This window comes from Cynara cardunculus, assembly GCF_001531365.2.
Source record: "Cynara cardunculus var. scolymus isolate 2C chromosome LG 5, CcrdV1, whole genome shotgun sequence".
NCBI lineage: Eukaryota > Viridiplantae > Streptophyta > Magnoliopsida > Asterales > Asteraceae > Cynara > Cynara cardunculus.
In genome coordinates this window covers 36,730,536-36,743,696 of record NC_037532.1, presented here as the reverse complement: position 1 = coordinate 36,743,696, position 13,161 = coordinate 36,730,536, and the positions used below count along the sequence as shown (strand labels likewise).

The 13,161-nt window shown below is 35.0% G+C and overlaps 1 protein-coding gene across 1 annotated transcript; it reads left to right on the top strand.

Annotated features, from left to right (window-relative positions):
* Positions 1 to 1,155: 1,155 nt before the first annotated feature.
* LOC112513067 (uridine kinase-like protein 5) lies at positions 1,156 to 10,842 on the top strand. Its single transcript, XM_025119190.1, has 14 exons — positions 1,156 to 1,264; positions 2,330 to 2,421; positions 3,644 to 3,713; positions 3,801 to 3,916; positions 4,513 to 4,609; positions 5,143 to 5,222; positions 5,698 to 5,892; positions 6,317 to 6,400; positions 6,487 to 6,547; positions 7,606 to 7,666; positions 8,298 to 8,388; positions 8,919 to 8,991; positions 9,661 to 9,743; positions 10,654 to 10,842. Exons 1-14 carry the CDS (start codon positions 1,156 to 1,158, stop codon positions 10,840 to 10,842), a joined length of 1,401 nt encoding a protein of 466 aa, XP_024974958.1.
* The last annotated feature ends 2,319 nt before the right edge of the window (positions 10,843 to 13,161 follow it).

The window sequence follows — 13,161 nt, the reverse complement described above, 5'->3', positions numbered from 1 at the left end:
TAAATTAAAGAAATTACATAAAGAATGAAAACTTTTAAATAGTTGATTTAATATTAATATTGATATATTTTTCTTCAAATTTTTATGGTATGTTCAAATTTATATTTTATTCAAAAATAAAATCATTAATGTTTTCTTTTAAAACACATAAAATCGTATTATAACATCGACAGAGACAAATAATAAAATAGAAAATTAAAATCAAGATGTGTCTCGCTGCATTATGCGAATACTCTTTTAGTATATATATAATTTATTAATTAATATACATAACAAATACGGGACAGGACGAGAATACGATATTTGTCCCCATCCCCATCCCCGGTTTGAGACAAACGGGGATCCCCGTCCTCATCCCCAAACAGGGCGGGTGGACCGGGTTCCCCAACGCATCAGGGCTCATCCTATTTAATACTGCTCTAGTTCATATTCATCATTATTTTTTAAAATCAAACATTATTTGCTTAGTATACTAATTTACACATCAAATTTACTAAATTATTTAATCATGATTCGCCATTCTGCATGAAATATTGATGCAACCAAAATAATTGGCGCCACGTCATCATCTCAAGAACAGCGGTTTTCCCGCTTGCTCCGCTTCATTCTAAAACTACGATCGATTTCCTTCGATCAATGTGTTGATTCGTTATAGAAACCAGATCCCTAGAGATCCCCCCTCGATTTTGCCTTATTTATTCTAAATTATACCATCTATTTTATCGATCGATCCAGCATCAATGGCGATTTACATTATTTGTTCTAAATTATAGCTGAAAACAAGTATTTCGCTCCTTTTTGCCGCCGTACAAGGTATATCTTCTCCGACTTTTGGGAAATTTTCCGATCACATCAGTATGTTTGAATCATATATCTGAACATATGCATATGTTTATGATATATTTGAATTGCAATGATCAATCTGATACCAAACTATATTGCGATCCCCAATTGTTGCTGAATATGTGATTATCTAGTTAATTTTACTAGTATTATCCGTAATTAAAGTGTGGCTCGGAGTTTGATTTTCTGTTGAAAGTAGAAGAATTGGTTGTTTCGAATTGATTTGGTTTAACGAAGTTCTTTGATTTTGTATGCTTTTTTTGGTTGAATTGAGTGTTTGATATTGATAACAGAGCTTCATGCCAGTGATCGATGGATGCTAAACTGCCGGCTAAATCTAAAAACAGTGTTGAAGACCAGTCTTCGCACCAACCAAATGGTACCCCGGCACAAAACCGAAATAAAGTGCCGTTCATCATTGGTAAAGCATTGCTCTTGAGTCATGATAATTTAAATTTTAAAGGGGGGTTTGGTTAGAGGTATTCAGCAGTAATCAATAGGAGCAAATAAAAGAAACTGTTTGGTATTATATAATATAACGGATTCATCGAAATTTTCATTCTAGATTAAAACGGGGGAATGAAGGTTCATTCCGTTTTCATTTTCATCCTCATTTTCACTTTTTTCGTGATCCAATTCTTAGAATGTGTTTGGTTTAGACAAGGGAATGAAAATGAAAATGACATGGAAGGGGAATGTGAATGAATTTTCATTCTCCCAATTTAAACAAGACTGAAAATTTGGGCTTGTAGGCGAATGAACACATTATATTATATAAAAACAAACAGTTTTTTTTATATTCATTCCTGTTAATGATTGTTTAAAACCTCCAACCAAGTTGGTAAATGGGTGAAGTGACTTGGCTAAATATGTTTAATACCTCCAACCAAGTTGGTAAATGGGTGAAGTGACTTGAGTTAAAAAATGTCCTCACACATTGTTGTCCTTGGAGGCAGGTTTCATGTGGGGTCGGTTGGGGTTATCGGTAATTAACTTTTTACCTGAATTTGGCGTAGATGGTCTAAGTTTACATGAGCAAACAATTATGCGTTACATGTAAAAATATTGTAATAAGTTGATATTACGCTTTTGGACATTCTAACAAGTTTTTAGACACTTTTGAAATAAAGTACATGTTAGCTTTCTTTATATGACACTTTTGAGAAATGTCATATTTAGATATCTTTTTTATAGGATAACCGTTTTTAATTTTTAATTTGGCAATTAACACTTTATCAAATAATGTAATGTAAAAAGTTTACTACAACTTTTGAGTTTCCTAAAATACTTGTTAAGATGTCAAAAAATGTCTTATCAACTTATTGTAACACCTTTTACATAGAAAACGTCTATCAGGACATTTAGACATACTTGACATCCTATAAATCCGATTTTGTTGTAGTGCTAGAAAAGTTGTGTCTATGTTGATGCTACAGTTATGATGCAATGTTGACAAAGTACTTTACATTTTAAAACCTAAACGAAGGTGTTGCTGGTGGAACGGCATCTGGAAAAACAACTGTCTGCAATGTTATCATATCACGACTCCGTGATCAAAGGGTTGTCCTTATCAATCAAGTAATCCCCCCGTTATGTATTATTGTTTCATTGCTAAAAGCTTGAAAAAAGGTTGTGTAGTAACTCTAGGGTTATCATCATAAATAACCACCTCATGAAAAAATATATAGTTACCTCACAATTTTCTCACAAAACAGTAAAAAAACCACAAGTCACATTTTTTTTGCGGTTTCACAAGCTGCGGCCTTGTGGACTCGTAAGGTGCAAAATGGGTTTGCGGTTTCGTGACTGGCTGCTTTGGCTTGCTTTTTATGCATTAGCGCAAGGGACTATACCACAACTTTTGGTTTTTTAATGGTTTTTGGGGTGGACCCACTTTTTTACGGGATAAGTCAAATTTGTGAGAAAATCTCAAGAAAAAGTGTCTTGTGAAATTTACTTGCAATTTCTTGGCTATTTTGAAATAGGATAAATGTTTTCATGAGTGGCTATTTGAGATGATAACCTAATAACTGAATATAGATTAACATGCTTTCCATTACAACAGAGGAACAAAGTGGGCCACCTTATGCACCAAGCACGATAGTGGTTCCCCCTTTGCATAAAAGAAGATCGTCTCCTTTTGGAACGGAATGAATCGCAACAAACTCACTCATTCCAAATAAGTGTTCATATTTTTATTTATGTTTGTTCCAAAATAAGTGTATAATTTCAACAATAGATATTTAAATTTTCAAATTCATTTCTTGATTAATGCACAAATATTTAGGAGTTTATAAGATAAATGCATTAATTAAGAGTAAAGTTGTCAATTGGTTAACTAAAAGACAAAATATTCATTAATGTCTAAAACTGTATGCCATTTTTATTATATACACTTATTTCGGGACGAAGGAGCATCACATATTTGGATAGACCGTGGTTTAGGATTGATATAGGAGCATAAAAGTACTACTCCAGCCATTGCTGTAGGAGTTTTAGCAACTCAAGTCTAGGACCCTTTGACCCTTTTTTTACCTTCCGAATCCATGACTTTCTGACATTTTAGAAAATATTACTGCTTAACTCAGTAATGTCACTTCTCATACACAATAACACTTAAAAACATATCAGAAGGTCATGGATTTAAAAAACACTTGTAGGGGCCCGTCTATGGAGGCCAGCAATTCCGTTTCAATGGGATGTTTTACAACTTACAGGATTATGGAATTTTATTCTGGCATTCTCCCACATTATCAATAGGGCATCGTTAACATGTTCAACTTTTTATGCCATTTTGTAGGATTCATTTTATCATTCCTTGAGTGATGAGCAATCTGCAAATGCCCATGATTACAATTTTGATCACCCTGGTTAGTTACTTATCTTCAAATGCCCAAGGTACAATTTCTGTAAACATGTAGAAACTTACACGATACTATGCGATGATTCCTTTTCAGATTCCTTTAACACGGAGCTTCTCCTTTCATGCATGGAAACATTAAAAAAGGGACAGCCTGTTAACATCCCAGCATATGATTATAAGATCCATAAGAGCACTGGATCAGGCCGCATGGTATGAATTGCATTTGTAAAGTTGGAACTAATTCAAAGATTGGAATGGTGTTCACACTACAACAAAATCGAGTTTATAAGACGCCAAAAGTTTTTAAGTGTTCTAATAGACTACTCTATAGGATGGCAAAAGTGTCCTAATAATGCTATTGGGCGTCTTAATAAACTTTGTAGGAGACTTTAGAAACGTGTCTCATTAGCTCTTTTATAGGATACTTTTTCAAATAATGTCATATAAAAGGGAGAATAAGACCTTTGTTTCAAAAGTGTCCTAAAAAGCTCTTTAAGACGCCCAAAAACGTCATATAAACTTATTACATATAAACAAATAATTTTAAGTCCTATAAAGTAGTCTATTAGAACATTCAGAAAATTTTGATGTCCTATAAAGCCGATTTTGTTGTAGTATCGTGACCTTCTCTGGGAATACTAAGTCAGGGAAAGGACAAAATCTTAATTCATGTTTACCGTAACCAGCAACATAAAAAACTTGGTATTTTTACTGAATCATTGTAGTTCTAGTAAGAATCGGTAGTTGTAACAATTCATAGGATCTTAACAAAGAATTCTTATCATATTTAAACAAATTATATGTAGGTAAGCCAAGTGGATGTCATCATTCTGGAGGGAATTCTGGTTCTTCATGATCATAGAGTTCGAGATCTGATGAACATGAAGATCTTTGTTGATTCAGGTTCATTACTTGTCATATATGTTTTATTAACATGGATCTTCTTGTAACTGTAACTAGAAGTTTGGTGCTTCTTTATTTATATTCTATGTTTTAAGGTCTGTTTATTACCAGCATAAAAGGTTAATGGGACTCACAACTAATTCGGTCAGTTATACATGACTGTTTGGTCCGTTATAAAAGTTTCTAGGTCACTTCTTAAGTGTCCTATAAAAAGACTAATTGGACATTTTGTTTCAAAAGTGTCCTAAAAGTTGTTAAGACGCCAAAAAGCATTCTATAAACTTATTACGACAATTTTAGATAGGACACACAAAGCTTTGGTCCAGTAAACTTAAGTCCTATAAAGTAGTCCGAGACAATTAAACGCGTTGTCTTATAAACTCAATTTTGTTGTACGGCTGCTTGATGCATTTTAGCACAAGTTCCTTTCACAAAGTCTTGATTTGCTTCAGATATAGATCCACATGCTTGTATTACATTCATGATGCTCCCATCCTATAATAACAACTTCTATTACTACTTCACCAATACAGATTCTGATGTGCGGTTGGGAAGAAGGATAAAGCGTGATACTGTAGAGAGAGGCAGAAATATTCAGTATGTGCTTGACCAAGTTAGTAGAGCTCTCTTTTGACTTAATGATCTTTATAAAGTGGCAGAAACTACTTTTCTTTTCTTTTTTTGAAAATTTAAGGTGATTGTTATACAAGAGTTCACAAGTAGTTCTAATCAACTCCAAGTGCCGTAACATGCCATCTTTGTGATTCTAAACCTCACATTTGTCTGCCATTCTTTAATATGAGACACCCATTTGTGTTGTAATGGACTTAGATTTAGGATTTTAAATTTTTAGTAATTTACCAATGTTGTTCGTCTCCCTAATTTTTGTTCCACCTAGTTTGGTGGGTACTGTACCAAACATGGGACAACAAGCTTTTCTTCTGTCATGTCCCATCTTGTCCACTGCACCAAACACATCCTTTAGGAGCAACAAGCTCTAATGTTATAAATTATTGGAACGTTGGTGTAACTTTGACTTGATCCGGTTGTTACTATACATTCTTATACATTTCAACTCTGGTTTGCAGTATGATAAACATGTAAAACCTAGTTTTGAGGAATTTATTCTTCCATCAAAGAAGTATGCAGATGTTATCATTCCTAGAGGATCAGATAATGATGTTGCCATAGATTTGATAGTGCAACATATTCGTACAAAGCTCGGTCAACATGATCTTTGTAAAATATATCAAAACCTTTTTGTTATACCGTCTACTTTCCAGGTAACTGATGTTCCCTTATGAATGCATTATGAAGCTTCTCATTGATATATGTATGTGTATATATATATATATATATATACACATATATATATATAGTGGGAGGTTCAAATAAGAAGGCTAAATATTATGAGAAGGTAAGAATGGAAGGTTCATATGTGAATCATTGAAAAAATCCTTTTGAAGATGCATATGTGAACCCATACTAATGATCTGTAGCATTGGTTCACATATGCATCTTCAAATAGATTTTTTCGGATCTTTTCAATAATTCTGATTCACATATGAACTTTCCCTTAACCTTCACTTATACCTTCTCATGATATTCAGACTTCTTACTTTGAACCGGCCCTTATATATTATATATTCTTATAAGTTTTCCAAATGCTTTGTGGGTTGTACCTGATCACGGTCTTTGCTCTTGCAGATACGCGGAATGCACACCCTTATACGTGATGTCAAAACAAGAAAGCATGACTTTGTTTTCTATGCTGACCGCCTTATTCGCTTGGTATGACCATCTCACATAATGGAATTCTTTTTTGACTGTAATTATTTGATCCATTTGATCTGTAATGGCTTTGAATTATGTTTTAGGTGGTAGAGCATGGTCTAGGTCATCTTCCTTTTACCGAAAAGCAAATCATTACTCCAACAGGTAAGCTAATTATTACTCAAACAGGTTATGTTAGGCAAACTAGCCGATAAACTAGTTGTTAGCTGAAAAACTAGTTGTTGGCTAATAAGCTAGCCGTTATCTGATAAACTAGTCATGTTCGGTAAAAACGAGCTAACGAGCTAGATGACAATGTAAATGACCTAAAAGGACATGTTAAAAAGTTAATTGGAAAAATATAAGGGGTATAATTGGAAAAAATCCCCAGGAGTTTATTGAATCACTACTTGGAGTAGCTTATCTACTAGCTTATGGCTATTTCAATAAACACAACTAATAAGCTAAAACATGGCCTTATAGATGCAATTTACATATCATCTCTATACTAAGGGACCGTTTACACAAATGCTTACCCGGTAATAGTCAACACTTGCACTTACCTTACCGTGTAAGATTCTAGTCCATCAAAACGGCATCGTATGCAACAATTTACTCGGTAAGCACTTACCAGGTAAGAGTTGCCACCCTCACTTACCGGGTAAGACTCTCGGTCCTTATTATCGCTCTTACCAGGTAAGATTCTTGGTCCTTACCATGTTCATCTAATAAGGTAAGTGACCCAGTAAGCACTTACAAGGTAAGCGTCTAGTAAACAGCACCCAAGTCTGAGGTACATGTTTTTGTACACTTTGAAATTTGTATTCTGTTTACCAGGCGCTAACTCGGTAAGCGCTTACCAGGTGTCGCTTACCTCATAGAATGTGCATGACAAGTACTAGAAATCTTATCCGATATGAGCATGGCAAGGACCGAAAATCTTACTCGGTAAGTGAGGGAAAAGACTCTTAGTGTGCTTACTAGATAAACACACTAGCAACATTCCATTTTGATGGCCGAGAATGTCACCCGATAAGGTAAGTTAGGGTGGTAATCTTTGTCGGTAAGCGCTTAGCCAGTAAGCGGTTGGTAAACGGCCCCTTACTCATCTTCAAGAGTCGACCTTGGTATTAACCCGTAGCTCAACTAGCCCAAGAAATGAGGCATGTCGTTAAGATACTAAAATGGTAGCTTTTTTTTGGCAAATCTTCTACCGCTTGCAGGATCCATCTACACAGGAGTGGTGTTCTGCAAAAGGTTGTGTGGAGTCTCGGTCATCAGAAGGTATTGCTTTTCTAGAACTTAAAGAACACAGGACAGTATAAAAACTTGTCCCACGGTGAGACAGGACAGGATGTAAGTCGGACAAAAATGCATTTTTTTTTCTGGCCCACCTAATTACTAAACTACCAATAACAAAGTAAGGGGATGTTTGGCTGGTTTTCTATTAAGTCCTATATGAATAAAGTTGTTCGTGTGGATTAATTTGTCATTGTATAGATTGTAATTGTTTTTGTTTGGGAGGGTTTTTCATAGATGGACGGAGCGTATTTTTTAATTGGGAGGGGCAGGTTCGGGTAAAACTTGGCTTTTTGTATAAAGCTCCCCCTAGAAGCTTACTGAATAAGTCACTTTCTATATCATTAAGCATTACCAAACAATCATGTCTAGTTGACCGAATAAGTTGCGAGTCTCATTAAGCTGCTAACAAACAGGCCCTAAAACTCTAAAGCCTTTCAGAATTCTTTCACCCACTCTCAGCTCATCCACTCCAGGTCCCATCCCCATACTAAAGGCACTGTAACATCAAAACCGCACAAATTTTATTTAGCCTCACTTCCATGTTTTCTTTTACTTCATGTTCATCCTAATGCCAAAAACTACCAATTCAAGTCTAAATTTCATAATTCTTCAGTGGGGAAAGCATGGAGAATGCACTAAGAGCTTGTTGCAAAGGAATCAAAATCGGTAAAGTCCTTATTCAACGCGAAGGCAATGGACGGCAGGTCTAACCCCTTATTCAACTTATGTTCTTTTTGTTGTTAGTCTTGCAAGCTCTATCCTTTTTTTCCCGCACACTTTGCACACACTTGAATAGTAGTTCTACTCTTTCAGGTAGAGCTCTAATTTTTGAGGTAGATGTTAGGTCTGCATACATCCCACCCCCAAACCATCTGCGGATGGGATTTACTAGGCTTGTTTGATTTGGTTTCCTCTCGGTTTTAGCGTGTGTCATTTAGGGAAAATGACCTTAAATGAGTTTTTAATTAAATCCATGACCTCGCCCATCGCCGAAAATTCCCTACTGCTGCCTCCCGTAGGAGTCTGGACCGTGTCGTAGTCCTAGTGTGGCTGATCATACTCGCGGACCAGCCATTGATCGCCTTGGTAAGCTATTACCTCACGGCCTATAAAAAATGGCTTTATACTCAAGAGAAGGTCATTTAACTTAAATCTCATTTAAGATTATATACCTAAAAACTTGTCTTAGCATCAATGGTCATAGTAAAGATCCCTTTGCAACCACTTGCTGCAGTTAATCTATGAGAAGCTACCAAAAGATATCGCAAGCCGCCAGGTCTTATTGCTTGATCCAGTACTTGCTTCAGGTTTGATACACCTGCACTTTGGGGTTATTTAGGAGAATAATCTTCTGATAGGTATTTTAAATGCCTGACTTTCTGACAGATTTTGAGGCATTCCTGTGTTAGAAAAAGACATTCTTCTTTTAGTCAGATGCATTCTAAAATCTGTTATGCATTTTTTGAATATGTCAGGAGGTTATTCTCTGTCAGTTTTTTTTAAGTGAGTGACTTTCTGACAGATTTTGAGACATACTTGTGTTAGGAAGATGCATTCTTAAATCTGTTAGAATGTCATGCAGTTTTTGAATATGTCAGAAGATTATTCTCTGTCGGGTTTCTTAAATGCGGGACTTTACAAATTTTGAGGCATTCTTGTGTTAGGAAGAAATATTCTTCTTTTAGGTAAATGCTTTCTTAAATCTGTTAGAATGTCATGCATTTTTTGAATATGCCTTAAGGTTATTATCTGTCAGGTTTTTTTTAAATGCATGACTTTCTGACAGATTTTGAGGCATTTTTATGTTAAGAAGAGACCTTCTTTTAGGCAGATGTATTCTTAAATTTATTAGAATATCATGCATTTTTTAAGTATGTCAGAAGGTTATTCTCTTAAATGACCCCCGAACTTAAGTCCATTTTTCCCTAAGGAAATGCTTATGCTGAAAATTAACCCTAACCCTTATGCATGATCAGGTGATTCTGCTGTGGAGGCAATTTCCCTGTTGCTTAGCAAGGGTGTTTCTGAATCTAACATCATCTTCCTCAACCTTATAGCGGTAAGCTAAGACCAAACCATTTATGCCAGTTAGCTTATTCAAAAAGCTCCGTTTGGTTAGCTATAAAAGCTAGTTTTTTGAAAAGCTACTTCAAGTAGCATTTCAATAAAACTTCAGGGGTTTTTCCTCTTTTTTTTAAGTTATCCCCCTTGTATTTTTCTAGTTAATTTTTCAACATGTCTTAGGTATTTTAAATTGTCATCAGGCTAATTTAATTAGTTTTTTTTTACCAAACATGACTAGTTTATCAGCTAACAACTAGTTTGCCAAACATAACCTCAGTTGTGACTAGTTTGTCTGCTAGCAACTAGTTTTTCAACCTACGGCCAGCTAGCTTGCCAAACATAGTCTTATGACTCGTTTATCAGCTACCAGTCAGCTTTTCAGCCTATGGCCAACTAGTTTGCCAAACATAGCCTTGGTTGTGACTAGTATATCAGCTAATAGCTAGCTTTTGTGCCTATGGCCAACTAGTTTGACAAACATAGCCTTAGTTGTGTCTAGTTTTTCAGCTAATAACTAGTTTTTCAGCACATGGCCAGCTTGTTTGCGAAACATGGCCTTAGTTGTGACTAGTTTATCAAGCTTTTCAGCCTATGTCTAGCTAGTTTGCCAAAAATAGCCTTAGTTGTGACTAGTTTATCAGCTAACGGCTGGCTTTTCAGCCTATAGCCAACTAGTGTGCCAAAGGTAGCCTTGGTTGTGACTGTTTTATCAACTAACAGCTACTATCAACCTATAATTAATTTATCAACTAACAACGCTTTTCCAACTCATCAACAACTAATTTGCTAAACATAGCCTTAGTTAAATAATCTAAATGGGTTTTTAATTAAGAGGATGACCACCGAACAAGCCTAGTGGGACGAAATCGATCATTTTCTAAACTTGGTGATGGTGGGGCATGTAGGCTCCAGAAGGAATACATGCGGTTTGCAGGCAGTATCCAAGGTTGAAAATTGTTACGTCGGAGATCGATTCAGGGCTAAACGAGCATTCAAGAGTGATTCCGGGCATGGGTGAGTTCGGAGATCGTTACTTCGGCACCGGTGGTAACGGTTCTATGCCTTTCTTACCAAACAATAAAGTACAATCATGAACACATTTTTTTTTCATCTTCTTTTTGGATTATGCATGTTTTCCGTTTTTTAGAGGTATATTTACACGTTACTCGGCAGGCATTCGGCAAAGCCCACATTTTTGCAATTAGTAGAAATCGATAAAAGTAGTATTTATCGACCGATCAATGCATCATAGATTCTTTGAGACCTTTTTTTAAAATTAAATCAATGACTTCTTGGCATATTAAAAAAATGGCTTCATATCCATCAAAAGATTATATAAATTTAATTAAAAACCCGTTCAAGATTATATATCTTAAGGCCTGTTTGTTAACAGCTTAATAAGTTTAATGTGATTCACAATTTATTCGGTCAGATGTATATCATATAGAAAGTGGCTTAATAATATTGTTTGGAAGTGAATTAATGATACATAAAATATCTTTTTACATAAGCTTTTAGGGGAGTTTTATGCTAAAAATCAAGTTTTTTTTCAAACAAAAATCTTCTTAATCTATACTGACAACTTGATTCACAAAGACGGTTTTATTAGGACGTAATGGAAAGCAACCAAACGGTCCATTAATATACCAACCAAACGCGGCTTTTATAGAATCCGATTCCTCTGGAAGCTTTTGGGCCTCTTTGGATGGGCCTGAAGAAGAATGACCCAATAAATACGTCATCGTGATTCATGATGTTTGCTCATCCATTCAGCATTTGTGTTGTCTTGAAAGCAAAAAAAACATTATATATATAGAAACTTTGAAAAGCACATATTTTTGTAGCAGTGTTGTTTAACAATATAATTGTTTTTAATATTTGTGTTTTGTTTTATATTGTAAAAGAACACGTTACTTTTTCATATACATACATTATAAAACACCATAGGATTGAGATCATGTGAGACAACACCATTTTTGTGATAACATTTTTACACTTGAAATTTTACAGCAAAATATTGTGAAGGTAACTTTCACAGTGTTTTTACTGTGAAAGTGACTTTCACAGTGTTTCTGGTGTGAATACTCGACTTTTTTTTTCACAATATTTTTTCGTAAAGTTTCAAGTGTAAAATGTTGTATTACGTGTCTCATAAAAATAGACTGGTCTCACGTGAACCCAATTTTATATATGTATATACACATACACACACACACACACACACACACACATATATATATATATATATATATATATATATATATATAGAGAGAGAGAGAGAGAGAGAGGTTGGTTATTATACAACCCTTGACATTTGTGCAACCAATACAACCCAATCTCAATCGTCCATTTCATTTGATTAATATGTGATTTCATATAAGTTTTGATTGTTTTCTAATATAAAATATTGATCATAATTAATGAACCATATTTATCTTCCATAAATATTCAAATCATAATAAATGAACTCTCGTCATTTCCATAAACATCTCAATTTATTGGGTTGCATTGGTTGTACAAATGCGATGGGTTGTATTTGAAACAAACTATATATATATATGGATAGATAGATAGATAGACAGATAGTTTGTGATAACTGAGAGGTTCAATATGATCCAATCATTTTAGATAACTAATGTTATTTATTAAAATAAAACAAAGGGTAAATTAGTAAATTGTGTTAATTATTCAATTTACTTTAATTAGTTTAATTATTTTTAATATGTGTGTATATACACACACACACACACACACACACAGAGAGAGACTAAATCCAATGGCCTTCTCCGGCACCCACCACCACTCTGGTAACCTCCTCCGGTCATCTTATTTGACCAAGACGCCGTCTCCGATGATCGACCATTAAACACCCACCTGGGAGCATTCTCGACAGCTAGCCCCATATTTGTTCCTATGACCCCCTCATTACCCATGTCCCTTCTCTCTTTCCCCATCCCCGCCACAGTTGGAATCACAGTGGTACCACAGTTGGTATCAAAGTGGTCTCAAAGTTTACTTGGTATATATTTTGGGTATCACATGGTGTTCGTCAGAGGCCGGAGGTAGGAGAGAGTGATGAGAGGAGAGATAAAAAAATTTAAAATACCTAAAATGCCATTTAATTATGATTTTAAGTTAAATTATCAATATTTTCTTAATATATCCATTGGCTTGTGGTTGAGATTGGATCTCAAAGTTATCACAAACTAATCAGTTTTTCTTTGAATGAACCCTATATATATATATATATAGGGTTGGGTTCACGTGAGACCAGCCTGTTTTCGTGAGACCCGTGAGACCACGTTTTTACACGTAAACTTCACAGCAAAAACACTGTGAAGGTTTTAAAAAGTCGAACCTTCACAGCAAAAACACTGTGAAGGTTTTAAAAAGTCACCTTCACAGCATTTTTG

Coding starts and splice junctions, on each gene's coding strand:
- LOC112513067 (XM_025119190.1), top strand. CDS start 1,156: ATGGATGCTAAACTGCCGGCTAAATCTAAAAACAGTGTTGAAGACCAG. Junction 2,422..3,643: donor GGGTTGTCCTTATCAATCAA/GTAATCCCCCCG, acceptor GCCATTTTGTAG/GATTCATTTTATCATTCCTT. Junction 3,714..3,800: donor TTACAATTTTGATCACCCTG/GTTAGTTACTTA, acceptor ATTCCTTTTCAG/ATTCCTTTAACACGGAGCTT.